This window comes from Carlito syrichta, unplaced genomic scaffold, assembly GCF_000164805.1.
Source record: "Carlito syrichta isolate Samal-C Ts95f unplaced genomic scaffold, Tarsius_syrichta-2.0.1 Scaffold306948, whole genome shotgun sequence".
Lineage (NCBI taxonomy): Eukaryota > Metazoa > Chordata > Mammalia > Primates > Tarsiidae > Carlito > Carlito syrichta.
This window is the reverse complement of record NW_007251044.1, coordinates 3,624-16,507: the sequence shown is the minus strand read 5'-3', so window position 1 is coordinate 16,507 and position 12,884 is coordinate 3,624. Positions and strand designations below refer to the sequence as shown.

Genomic DNA, 12,884 nt, shown 5'->3' with positions numbered 1-12,884 from the left:
TCCCTGGACCCCCTGCTCACCCCTCTACCACCTCCTTCGTCTGTTCACTCCCTGCCCACCCATCTACCCCTTCACCTGGAGCTCTACCCATAACCCTACCCAGCCAGCCATCTGCCACCCACCTGCCTACTCACCCTTTACCCCACCCTGTTCTCATTCACTCTCCCGTTCACTCAGGCTCCGGTTCACCTACTCACCCACGCAACCCATCCATTTGTCTACCCCACTCACCAATTAATCCATCCATCCATCCATCCACCCACCCATCTATCCACCGACCGAGCCACCCATCCCCTTGGCCACCCACCCACCAATCCGTCCATCCAGCCAGCCAGCCACCCACTCACCGATCCATTCACCCACCATCCACCCATCCATCCATCCATCCATCCATGCATTCATCCATCCACCCACCCATCCATCCATCCGACCAACTGCCTGTTTATCCATCTACCAATCCATCCATCCCCCTACCTGACCATTTGCCCATCCATCCATCCATCCATCCATCCACCCATTCACCCACTCACCCATCCATCCATCCATCCATCCATCCATCCATCCATCCATCCATCCATCCATCCAACCATCCAACCAACTGCTTATTTATCCATCTACCAGTCCGTGCATCTACTACCTGCCCATTTGCCACTCTATCTACCTAAATATCCACTCATTCACCCACCATCTTCCTGTCTCCCCCCCCCCCGACGTCTGCCCTTATCTTTAGCCTGGCTACATGGATAGGTGGATGAATCAATGGGCGGGTGGGATGGCGGAGTCAGTAGGGAGATGTAGGTGGCGAAGGACAGACAAGCGGATGGTGGATGACGGTAGGGATGGGTAGTGGAGAGGTGGGGGGATGAACGCCTTGGTAGGTGGGGAGTGGTTGGGTGGAGGATGATGGACGGGTTAGCGAACGGGTGGCTGAGCTGACCACCCCTGTTGACACATGCATCCACCCAGACAGTTCTCTGTTACCTTGAGGTGTGTGAGCTCGACACTCTGTAGGTCAAACGCGACTGGATGTTGGCAGTTTCACACTGTGCAACATCATGCTTGCTCACCCCTTCATTTGCTCATCATCTGCTGGTCCACCTCTCCATTGTCACTCCCCATCCACCCCAAAACCAGATCCCCGATAATCGGATTCATCCATTGAGCTCCAGCCCGCCACTTCCTCGGTCACCTCCGTCAACAGGGTCCCCCAGCCGCCCAGCCATTCCCCAACATCCCGCCCCTCACCCGCCACCCTCCGCAGCTCGTTGGCCTTGCACGGACCCATCCCCTGAGGGTCTTCCCCTCACTCCCTGCTCCGTCCCGTCGCGCAAATGGCCATCCGTCCCCATGCTCACCGCCCATCTGTCCTCCCTTTCCGTCCTTCCCTCCCTTCCTCCAAAGCTCTGTTCGTGCACTCACCCTCTCTCTCCCTCCTCAAACATCTTCTGAGGCTACCGTCTCCCAGACCGCGGGCGGAGAGCTGGGGACAGAGGGCAGTGTGACTGGGTCCTTGGTGTGGAGTCGCTCACTGCCTTGGGAAGATGAGTCTGATCCAACACATGGTCATATACCGTGACTATTTAGTGTGATCAGAGAGAGGGTCCCACGGGGGACTGCGAGAACAACTCACTGTCCTGGAGGACAGAGCATGTCTCAGGGAGAAGGGAACTTTGACGCTGGGTCTTATAGGACAAAGAGGAGTCCATCAGAAGGAGAAGGTGGGGAGAGGTCACGAAGGCAGGGAAACAGCTTGGGTGTGGTGGCTCGTGCCTGTAATCCCAGCACTTTGGGAGGCCGAGGTGGGAGGATTGCTTGAGGCCAGGAGTTTGAGACCAGCCTGGGCAACATAACAAGAACCCCATCTCTAAAAAAATACAAAAATTAGCTGGGTGTGGTGGTGTGCACCTGTAGTCCCAACTACTCAGGAGGCTGGGGCGGGAAGATCGCCTGAGCCCGGGAGGTCAGGGCTGCGCTGAGCTATGATCATGCCACTGCACTCCCTCCTGGGCAACTGAGTGAGACCCCATCTCTATTAGAAAAAAAAAAGCAAGAAAACAGTTTGTGCAGAGGCTAGGAGGCAGAAAAGAGCCTGGAGTGATGAGGGAAAGGCCGGCGGCTTGGCTGGGTGGGTGCCGGGGTGAAACGGGAGTAGATGGGACTGTGGTTGCCAGCTAAGGAGCTGGGGCTTCCCCCCAAGGGAAGGGGGCAGCCATGGCAGAGTTTTAAACTGGGAACGGAGGGCATCTGATGTTGGGGTCAGGACTGTCGTGTAGGGAACAGACTGGAAGCCGGGAGGCCCTGGGAGGCTGGGACGCTGCGAGCTAGTGGAGGAGGCGGAGGGAGAGCCTCACCCCCTCGCTCCCTGGTGGCCACGGCCCGCCCCCACGCCCTCAGGGAGGTGGTTGAAGAGGAGAAGAAGAAGAAGAAAGATGAAGATGACCTGGGCATCCCCCCCGAGGTTTGGGAGCTCCTGAAGGGAGCCAAGAAGAGTGAGTATGAGAAGATCGCCTTTCAGTACGGCATCACCGACCTCCGGGGCATGCTGAAGCGCCTCAAGAAGGCCAAGGTCGAGGTCAAGAAGAGCGCAGGTCAGCTTGGGGCCCGGGGCCCAGGGCGGGTGGGCCCCGGGCCCCGCCCTACCCACAGGAACCCCCGGTGCCGTGGGCATCTGGGTGCGGCCCCTGGGCCCGTCTCTTGGGGTTTCCAGTCTGGGGAGTCTTTGGGCCTTGTTCTCGAGGGTCTGTGTGTTCATAGAAGGCCCCTTGACCTTGACCTTGGAGAGCCAATGGTCTGGGAGGGGAGTCTTGGCACCTCTGGGGCCGAGCAGGGGAGCCAGGACCTCTCACCCCTGCCCCCTTGGTCTCCAGCCTTCACGAAGAAGCTGGACCCCGCCTACCAGGTGGACAGAGGCAACAAGGCCAAGTTGGTGGTGGAGATCAGCGACCCAGACCTGCCCCTCAAGTGGTACAAGAACGGCCAAGAGATCAAGCCGAGCAGCAAGTATGTGTGACAGTCGCTGCTTGGGGGAGACTGCCCAGAGATAAGGCCAGTCACTTCACCCAGAAGGGGCACACCTACCCCTACATGAAAAGTACACATGCCTCACTAGAAAAATAGGTAATACCAGCCTGGGCAACATAGCAAGACTCTTTCTCTACAAAAATAAGCCAGGTGTGTGGTGGTGTGTGCCTGTAGTCCCAGCTATTCGGGAGGCTGAGGCAGGAGGATGGCCCGAGCCCAGGAGCTCGAGGTTGCAGTGAGCTGTGAGTGTGCCACTGCACTCCAGCCTGGGTGACAGAGTGAGACCTCATCTCAAAAAAAAAGAAAGGAAAAATAGACAAGAGCAAGAACAGGAATTCAGCCCAAATGACCACCAATAAGCTGTGCTGTACACATTCAACCTTGCTAATAATAATAATAATAGAAACAACAATTTTTATGCTATCCAAATGGGCAAAATCATGAGCCAGGTGCAGTGGCTCATGCCTGTAATCCCAGAACTTTGGGAGGTGGAGGCGAATGAATTGCCTGAGTCCAGGGGTTTGAGACCAGCCTGAACAACTTGGCAAGACCTCATTTCTACAATACATAAAAAAAGTTAGCTGGACATGGTGGCACACGTCTGTAGTTCTGACTACTTGGAAGGCTGAGGTGGAAGGATTACCTGAGCCCAGCAGGTCGAGGTTGCGGTGGCCGTGAGCATGCCACGGCACTCCAGCCTGGGTGCAGAGGAAGCCTCTGATTAAAAAAAAAAAAAAAAAGCAGAAAGCCCCCCCCAAAAGAAACAAATGGTCAAAACTTTACAAAATCATAACATCCAGTGCTGGAGAAGATATAGGGAAATGAGCACACCAATGTCACTGGTGGGAACATAAATTGGTGAGTTTCCCAAAGAGAAATGTATGAAAGTCTTTAGGTTGTGCAATTCCGGGTACTTATTACAAAAGAATCATCATGACAATGCATATTTAACTACAAGGATGTTCACTGAAACATTTGTTGTCGTAGCAAAAAGTGGGACGCAATCAAAATGTAAAGTTTCATACAAAGGTGTTGTGCAGCCATTAAGCGTTTTCTAGAATGTACATCATCACAGGAGTCTGTTCAAGGTTATCCTATTCAGGAGTATATTATCTACGTCTTCGCAAAATGTTAATGAACATATGTAGAAACAAAAAGATTGGAAAGACAGAGGCCAAAATATTGGCAGCCATCATCTTTTGGTGGGACAGTTACGGAAGGGTTTAAAACAATTTTTCTTTAGCTGGGTGCAATGGCATGTGCCTGTAATCCCAGCTACTTGTGAGGCCAAGGTGGGAAGATTGCTTGAGCCCAGGAGTTCAAATCCAGCCTGGGCAATATCACAAGATCTCATCTCTACAAAAAATAGGAAAATTAGGCGGGCATGTTGGCACACACCTGTAGTCCCAGCTACTCAAGAAGTTGAGGCAGAAGGATCATTTGAGCATAGGAGGTCGAATTAAGCCTGGGCAACATAGCAGGACTCCGTTTCTTTAAAAAAAAATTTTCCCCCTTGGCTGTGTTTTTCTAAATTTCCCATAATGAGCATTTTTTATAAGATAGAAAGTTATTTACTTAAGGCACAGGTTAAGTTGTTATGACAGAGAGTCCCCAAAACACGTGTGAGTTAGGGAGCTATGTAGGCCGGTTGCAGTGGCTCTCGCCTGTAATCCCAGCACTTTGGGAGGTGGAGGCGAGAGGATTGCCTGAGCTCGGGGGTTCAAGAACAGCCTGGGCAACTTGGCAAGACCCGGTCTCTACAATACATTTTAAAAATGAGCTGGGCCTTGTGGTGTGCACCTGTGGTTCCAGCTACTTAGAAGGCTGAGGCGGAAGGATCACCTGAGCCTGGTAGGTCAAGGCTTCAGTGGCCATGAGCATGCCACTGCACTCCAGCCTATGTGACAGAGTGAGACTCCAAGTTAGAAAAAAAAAAGAGAGAGAAATGTGTATTTCCAGCCGAGGGAGGCTGGTGCACCAGTTTTCAACTCTGAGAGATTTATTTGGGAACGCAAGTTTTGTCCATACTGTTAGCTATGCCGTGTGCCCTGGCATTGTCCTCATCTGTACAGTTAAAGTGGGGTCATAGGCACAGCTGTGTTCTGGTTGACAGGAAGGGAATGGGACAGAGAGCTAAAGCCAGCTGCTCTTCTCGGAGTTGGAGGTGACCTGAGTGGCACATGTCACTTTCATCTTCCAGGGCCCAAACTCAGACCTAGCTGCAAAGGGGGCTGGGAAATGCAGTTCCCTGGATGGGCAGCCCTGTGCCGCTGCTGAAAGAGGGAGAGGGCGGAGGTCAGGGGGCTCTGGCACTTCCGCCGTGGTCATTTAAATAGAAACTGGACCCTCAGTCCCTCCCCCACAACTTGGCCCTAGGAGGGGGCACCTTGCCCTGAGGACACGGGTGAACGAATCTAGCCCAGGGCCAGGGGATGCTCCGTGCCAGGTTTGAGGGGAGCCTTTTGCACCAGGTATGTGTTTGAGAATGTTGGGAAGAAGCGAATTCTCATCATCAACAAGTGCACGCTGGCAGATGATGCCCCCTACGAGGTTGCTGTCAAGGATGAGAAGTGTTCCACCGAGCTCTTTGTCAAAGGTGAGGCGGAGACTCGTGCCTGAACATGGGAAGGGGGCGGAGCACTGGAGGGGGCCCTGAAGCCATGGACCTCTTCTGCCCCTGTCCCCCACAGAACCTGCAGTCCTGATTGTCACACCCCTCGAGGACCAGCAGGTGTTTGTGGGCGACCGGGTGGAGATGTCGGTGGAGGTGTCAGAAGACGGTGCCCAGGTCATGTGGTAGGTGGCCCAGATCCCTCATCGCCATACAGGTGCCCACAGCTTATTTGCCTCCTCCCTCATCTTTATGGGCCCTCCTGTGACTTCTCTTGGAGAGTTCTACCTTGACTCAGTAGTTACCAGGAGACCTGAGCCTTTTTCTATAAATCCCGACCTTCTGCATGACTTCTTTCTGGAACTTCTGACTTCTACCCATTCCCTATTCCATGTTATTTTCCTGATCCCTGCTGTTTCCTTAAATATTTACTCATCCAAGCAATCATCTTTCCTTTGGTCCACCTTCCATGTGTCCACTCATCCATCCATCCAGTCAATCAACATCCATCCGCTTATACATCCATCCCATTGATTCATCCATCCATCCATCCATCCATACAGGCCTCCATCCATCCAGGCATCCCATTGATTCATCCACTTGGGCACTCCACCCATCCATCCATTCCATTGATTCATCCACCCATCCACTCATCCAGCATCCATTCATCTCATGGATCCATCCATTTATTCATTGATTCATTCATCCATCCCATTGATTCATCCATCTGTCCATCCATCCACTTAGCCTTCCATCCATCCATCCATCCACCCATCCCATTCCATTGGTTCATCCACCCATTCACGCATCCATCCAACCATTCATTCACTCATCCACTCATCCATCATCCATTCGTCTTGTTGATCCATCCATCCATTCATTAATTCATCCATCCCATTGATTCATCCATCAGTTTACTCGTCCATCCATCCATTCCATTGATTCATTCATCTGTCCATCCATCCACTCAACCATCCACTCATCCATCCATCCATCCCATTCCATTGGTTCATCCACCCATTCACTCATCCATCCATCCATCTAGCTCACTGATCCATCCATCCATTCCATTGATTCATCCACCCATCCACTCATCCAGCATCCATTCATCTCGTTGATCCATTCATTAATTCATCTATGTGTCCATCCATCCCATTGATCCATCCATCCATCCATCCATCCATCCATCCATCCATCCATCCCATTCCCTCATCCATCCATTCACCCGTCCAGCCATCTATCTCACTGATCCATCCATTCCATTGATTCATCCACCCATCCACTCATCCAGCATCCATTCATCTTATTAGTCTATCCATCCATTCATTGATTCATCCATCCATCCATCCATCCCATTGATTCATCCATCTGTCGACCCATCCATCTACCCAGTCGTCCATTTAAGTAGTTATTTAACCATCCATCCATCCACCCATCCATCCATCCTTCCACCTACCCATCTCTCCAACCATCCAGCAAATTTTTCTCAAGCACCTATTATGTGGCTGCACTCTTCTACATGTCAGAGATAGAATGGGGAGAAAAGCTATCAGCATGGTGCCTGCTTTCATGGCATTTATATCTGGAAATTTGGTGGAAGGGGTTGTGTGTAGGAGACAGAGATAGGCGTTAGTCAAGTCACACACAAATACATATACAAGTCCCATTCTGAGAAGTGTCTGAAAGCAGTAATGGATGCTGTGACAGCTTTTCAATAGGAGAAAGGGACTCAGGAGGTCAGGGCAAGCTTTCCGGAAGAGGTGGCAGTTGAGCTGAGCTCTGAGTGACAAAGTCTATTTATGCAGGACACAGTATTTCACCCTTCCCTGAGAGTCTAGGGCATCCTCCATGCTCTGGGCTCTCCCTGTGACCTTTCTGTGTCCCCTGACTTGAGGCATCTCCCCGTGGCCTGGGATTGCCCCCTCCTTCTCTCCCCCGACCCACCTGTGATCCACGCAGCACTCAAGGTGCCTCTGCCATCTTGCCCCTTGAGCCCGCTGGCACCCCCAACTCACCCCCCGAGACCCAGAGGTGCACGGGGCCCTCATGTCCCCTCCCATGTCTCCTCTGCCTAGGATGAAGGATGGTGTGGAGCTGACCCGGGAGGAGTCCTTCAAGGCCCGGTTTCGCTTCAAGAAAGACGGGAAGCGCCACATTCTCATCTACTCGGACGTGACTCTGGAGGACAGGGGGCGCTATCAAGTCATGACCAATGGCGGCCAGTGTGAGGCCGAACTCATTGTGGAAGGTATGGGCCTCCGGGTGGGCTGGGAACCGCTGTGTGCATGCTTCTCCCGGCCGCTTGAAGACACTCCGGCCCCCAGTCTTGGTGTTGTCCCTGATTCTTCTGGCTCCCCGCACCCTGCTGCATTCAACCCCACCAGCATGTCTGGTGGCTCCGCCTTTAAGGTATATCCTGGCTGGGCATGGCGGCTCACACCTCTAATCCCAGCACTTTGGGAGGCTGAGTTGGGAGGGTTGCTTGAGCTCAAGAGTTCGAGACCAGCCTGAGCAACATAGTGAGACCTCATCTCAAAAACAAAATAAAATAAAATAAATGAATGAATAAAATTAATAAAGTGGCTGGGCTGGGTGGCTCAGCCTGTAATCCTGGCACTTTGGGAGGCCAAGGCTAGTGGATTGCCTGAGCCCGCGGGTTTGAGACCTGCCTGGACAACTTGGCAAGACCTCGTCTCTACAATAAATAAAAAATGAGCCAGGTGCCTGTAGTTCTAGTTAGTTGGAAGGCTAAGGCAGAAGGATCGCCGGAGCCCAGCAGGTCGAGGCTGTGGCGGCCGTGCCACTGCACTCCAGTCTGGGCAAGAGTGAGACTCCAACTCAAAAATAAAAAAAAGAAAAGAAATAAAGTATATCCTTCATCCGGTCACTCTCCCCCTGCCTTTGTTGCCCCCACCTGGCTCAGACCTTCATCACCTCGTGCCTGGACTGGTGCAGTAGTCTCCTTGCGGGTTGCTCTGTGGTGACGTCCGCCCTCCTCCAAACCCTCCTTGTAAAACATAATTCAGATGGTGAAACCTGAGTCGCTCTGAAGTCCAGTTAACAGCATGGGACCCTGAGCTTGGCACAGTGGCTCACACTTGTAGTCCCAGCTACTCAGGAGGCTGAGGCAGAAGGATCACTTGGGGCCAGGAGTTTGAGACCAGCGTGGGCAACTTAGCAAGACCTCGTCTCTACAAGAATTCGAAAAATTAGCCGGGTGTGGTGGTGCACTCCCGTCATCCCAGTACTCGGGAGGTTGAGGTGGGAGGATCGTCTGAACCCAGGAGGTTGGGGTTGTGGTGAGCCATGATTGTGCCACTGCACTCCAGCCTGGATGGCAGAGTGAGACTATCTCAAAAACAATTTTTTTTTTAATTTAAAAAATAAATAAATGCAAGTTTGAGTGTAAGATCTACCCTCTTCTCAACAACCTCTGCCTCACTCAGAGCAGCCCCAAGGCCAGGGATCTGGGCCCATTTATCGGCTCCTGTCTGCCTCAGCCCACCAAGACGGTCTCCCTCACCCAAGCCGGCCTCTTGCGACTCCTCAGGGCCTTTGTACTGGCTGTTCCCTCCTCCCAGGAGGCCCTCTGCACCCTCCAGTGGATCCTCCCTGCCTCCCTCAGGCCTCCTTGCTCCCTTTCGCTGTGTTTCCCTCCTCACTGTCTGTCTGTCTCCCTATGGCCAGCGGGCTGATCCCGGGAGGTTCGCGGCCGTGTCCTCCGCGGTGCTGGCATGCAGGGGCGCTCACAAGCATCTGTGGGCTGGCTGGGGTCGCGGCGGCCCATCTCCTTCCCTCCTCGCCCAGAGAAACAGCTGGAGGTCCTGCAGGACATCGCGGACCTGACAGTGAAGGCCTCGGAGCAGGCCGTGTTCAAGTGCGAGGTGTCTGACGAGAAGGTGACGGGCAAATGGTACAAGAACGGCGTCGAGGTGCGACCCAGCAAGAGGATCACCATCTCCCACGTGGGGAGGTGAGGTGTGGGCCACCGGGGTGGCTGGGCTGTGGCATGTGTATCAGTTAGCTACAGCTGCGTCACAAAGCACCCACACTTAGTGGTTTTAAAAAAGCAAGGATTGAGGCCGGGTGCGGTGGCTCACGCCTATAATCCCAGTACTTGGGGAGGCCGAGGCAGGAGGTTCGCTTGAGCCCAGGAGTTTGAGACTAGCCCGGGCCACATAACGAGACCTCACCTCTACAAAAAATTTTTAAAAATTAGCCAGGCATGGTGGTATGTGCCTGTAGTCACAGCTACTCAGGAGGCTGAGACAGGAGGAGTATCTGAGCCCAGGAGGTTGAGGCTACGGTGAGCCATGATCGTGCCACCGCACTGCAGCCTGGGTGACAGAGTGAGACCCTGACTCAAAGCAGGGACTGATTCTATCCTGCATCTGTGGTTGGTCAGGGGCTGCCTGATCTGGGGTGGCCCTGGGCATGTCTCTGCAGTCAGCTGACCCTGGGCCCTGCTGACCTCACCTGGGCTCTGTTGGGTCCACATGACATCTCCTCTTCCAGGTGACTTGGCCTGGCATGTTCACGTGGCAGAAGCAAAAGTCCTGAGGGCATGTGGGACACACAAGACCTCTGTGACCCCATGTCACTTCCGCCATGTTCTGTTGGGTGGAAAGTCACCCGACTGGGTGAAGTCATAGGCCAGCCCAGGGTTCGGGGGCAGGGAGCAGACTGCACCATGTGATGAGAGAGGTTTCAGGGTCTCATTCCAAGGGCCCAGTACACAGAGGGGGACACCTCTGGCCATATTTGCACAGGGTCTTCACGGGGGGCTCTGGCTAAGAACACAAAAGCTGGAATCCAGCAGGTGGCACGTGGGTGCCTGAGATAAGTCCCTGACTGTCTGCAGGGTGCGGGGCGCCGCCCTGGCGCCATAGAACGCTGTGCCCTCGTCGGCCTCTTGGCAATAGCCTTTGGCGAGATGGAGCCTCTCCCTGTGTTTTGTGTAGGGAACCGCACTGGCTGGTGCAGTCAGTCGTAACGCTTGTAGGGCATGGACTGTGTGCCAAGCACTTTTCTAGGTGCCTTGTGATGACCTGGATGTAGGTTGGTATCATTACCCTTCCTCGATCGATGAAGAAACAGAGGCACAGAGTGGTTAAGTAACTTGCCCAAGGCCACACAGCCACAAAGTGGGAATTGAACACAGCCCACAGCATTCTAAAGCCCCGTGACAAGACGGTGGCCACGTGGATTGCTCCGAGGAGGGTGTTTCCCCAGGTGGCACTGGGGGAGGCAGATGGGGACAGTCTGGTTCCGTGATGGTCCTGGGAGGACCTGGCCTGATCCTTGCCCTGCAACTTTCAGGTTCCACAAGCTGGTGATCGATGACGTCCGTCCCGAGGATGAGGGAGACTACACTTTCGTGCCTGATGGCTACGCTCTGTCACTCTCCGCCAAGCTCAACTTCCTGGGTGGGTACAGCCCTTCCTCCTCCCCTGGGGGTGGTGGGACCCCTCTGCCCCCGAGCCAGGGCCCCACACCGCCTATGGGATCAAATTAGGGAGGATGACAGCAAGTGTCTGTCGAGCTCGGGGATGGACCAGAAGATGGAGGGAGAGTTGTGTGCACCCGGGCGTCCACGGGCAAAGGGGGCCCATGGCTGGAACCTGGTCCCAGTACCTCACTTCCCAGGGGACAGCCAGGCCTCGCCTCTGCCTCTGAGCTGTGAAGATGGAATGAGGGGCCCCTGGGTGGAGACCTCACATCGGTCTTTGTCTTCTAGAAATCAAGGTGGAATATGTCCCCAAGCAAGGTAGGCGCCGAGGGCTTGGGTCAGCTGGGGCCTCACGCGTGGGTCTGAGGGAGGAGGTGCTGGGGTCTGATCTGGTCTGAGGGAGGAGGGGCTGGGGTCTGATCTGGTCTGAGGGAGGAGGGGCTGGGGTCTGATCTGGTCTGAGGGAGGAGGGGCTGGGGTCTGATCTGGTCTGAGGGAGGAGGGGCTGGGGTCTGATCTGGTCTGAGGGAGGAGGGGCTGGGGTCTGATCTGGTCTGAGGGAGGAGGGGCTGGGGTCTGATCTGGTCTGAGGGAGGAGGGGCTGGGGTCTGATCTGGTCTGAGGGAGGAGGGGCTGGGGCCTGGACCCCAGGTCTGTATTGCTGTTGGAGCCCCCTTCTCCGAGACCCTCTTGTGGTACTGGGGGGGGCCAGCCTCCCACCGCCAAGGTCCCCAGCATCTCTTCTGTGCCACCAGAGCCCCCCAAGATCCACTTGGACTGCTCGGGGAAGACCTCCGAGAATTCGATTGTGGTCGTGGCTGGAAACAAGCTGAGGCTGGACGTGGCCATCACTGGGGAGCCCCCTCCCGTGGCCACCTGGCTGAAGGAGGATGCAGTAAGTTGGGGCTTCCAGGCCCTGAGTGCCTCTCCCTCTCGGCTGCTGGGGGACTTTCTTTTTTTTTTCCTCTCTTAGAGATGAGGTCTCGCCAAGTTGCCCAGGCTGGTCTTGAACCCCTGGGCTCAGGCGATCCTCTCACCTCCGCCTCCCAAAGTGCTGGGATTACAGGTATCAGCCACTGTACCCTGCTTGCTGGGGGACTTTAGGCAAGTAGCTTTCCCTCTTTGAGTCACAGTTTCATCCTCTATAAAAACTGGAGGTTACATGCATTCGTCTGGGGTTGTAGCCTCAACATGTCAACCACTGTCCACTAATCCGCTCATCCCTCTGTTGATGAATCAATTGATTGATCGTGCAGCCTTCCAGCAGTCCTGTAACTCATCCAGCCGTGTTTCATTCAATTAATTGGTTCATTAATTCATCAGCTATCGACCATTCAGTCATTAATCCATGTGTCCATTTGCCCATCACCCAGTCCAGCTTTCCATTCATTCAGAAATATGTCTGCCTGTTTATTGAGATATTCATATATCTACCCGGCCATGCAATCAACAAATATGTTACCCCAGTGTGTTCCCAGCTGGGGGCCGGTCAATTTCTCGTCCTTCCTCTATGCTTGTTTTTTTTTTGAGTTGGAGTCTCACTCTGTCGCCCAGACTGGAGTGCAGCGGCCGCTCCCGGCCACCGCAGCCTCGACCTGCTGGGCTCCGGCGATCCTTCTGCCTCAGCCTTCCGAGTAGCCGGAATTACAGGCATGGGCCACCATGCCTGGCTAATTTTTGATTTATTGTAGAGATGAGGTCTTGCTGCCCAGGCGGGTCTCGAACCCGCAGGCTCAGGCAATCCACTCACCTCAGCCTCCCAAAGGCGCGGGATTACAGGCTGAGCCACCGAGCCCGGCCCGG

General features: G+C 54.2%; 1 protein-coding gene across 1 annotated transcript in view; it reads left to right on the top strand.

The window, feature by feature from the left end:
- Positions 1 to 12,884, top strand: part of MYBPC2 (myosin binding protein C, fast type) — a gene marked incomplete at its 3' end in the record, with an annotated part of 22,347 nt that overhangs the window by 7,372 nt on the left and 2,091 nt on the right. Inside the window, 10 exon segments of the mRNA XM_008063583.1 lie at positions 2,395 to 2,588; positions 2,868 to 3,000; positions 5,493 to 5,617; positions 5,712 to 5,817; positions 7,708 to 7,880; positions 9,440 to 9,605; positions 10,952 to 11,058; positions 11,370 to 11,399; positions 11,837 to 12,132; positions 12,366 to 12,387. Of these exon segments, the coding sequence (XP_008061774.1) occupies positions 2,395 to 2,588; positions 2,868 to 3,000; positions 5,493 to 5,617; positions 5,712 to 5,817; positions 7,708 to 7,880; positions 9,440 to 9,605; positions 10,952 to 11,058; positions 11,370 to 11,399; positions 11,837 to 12,132; positions 12,366 to 12,387 (1,352 nt within the window).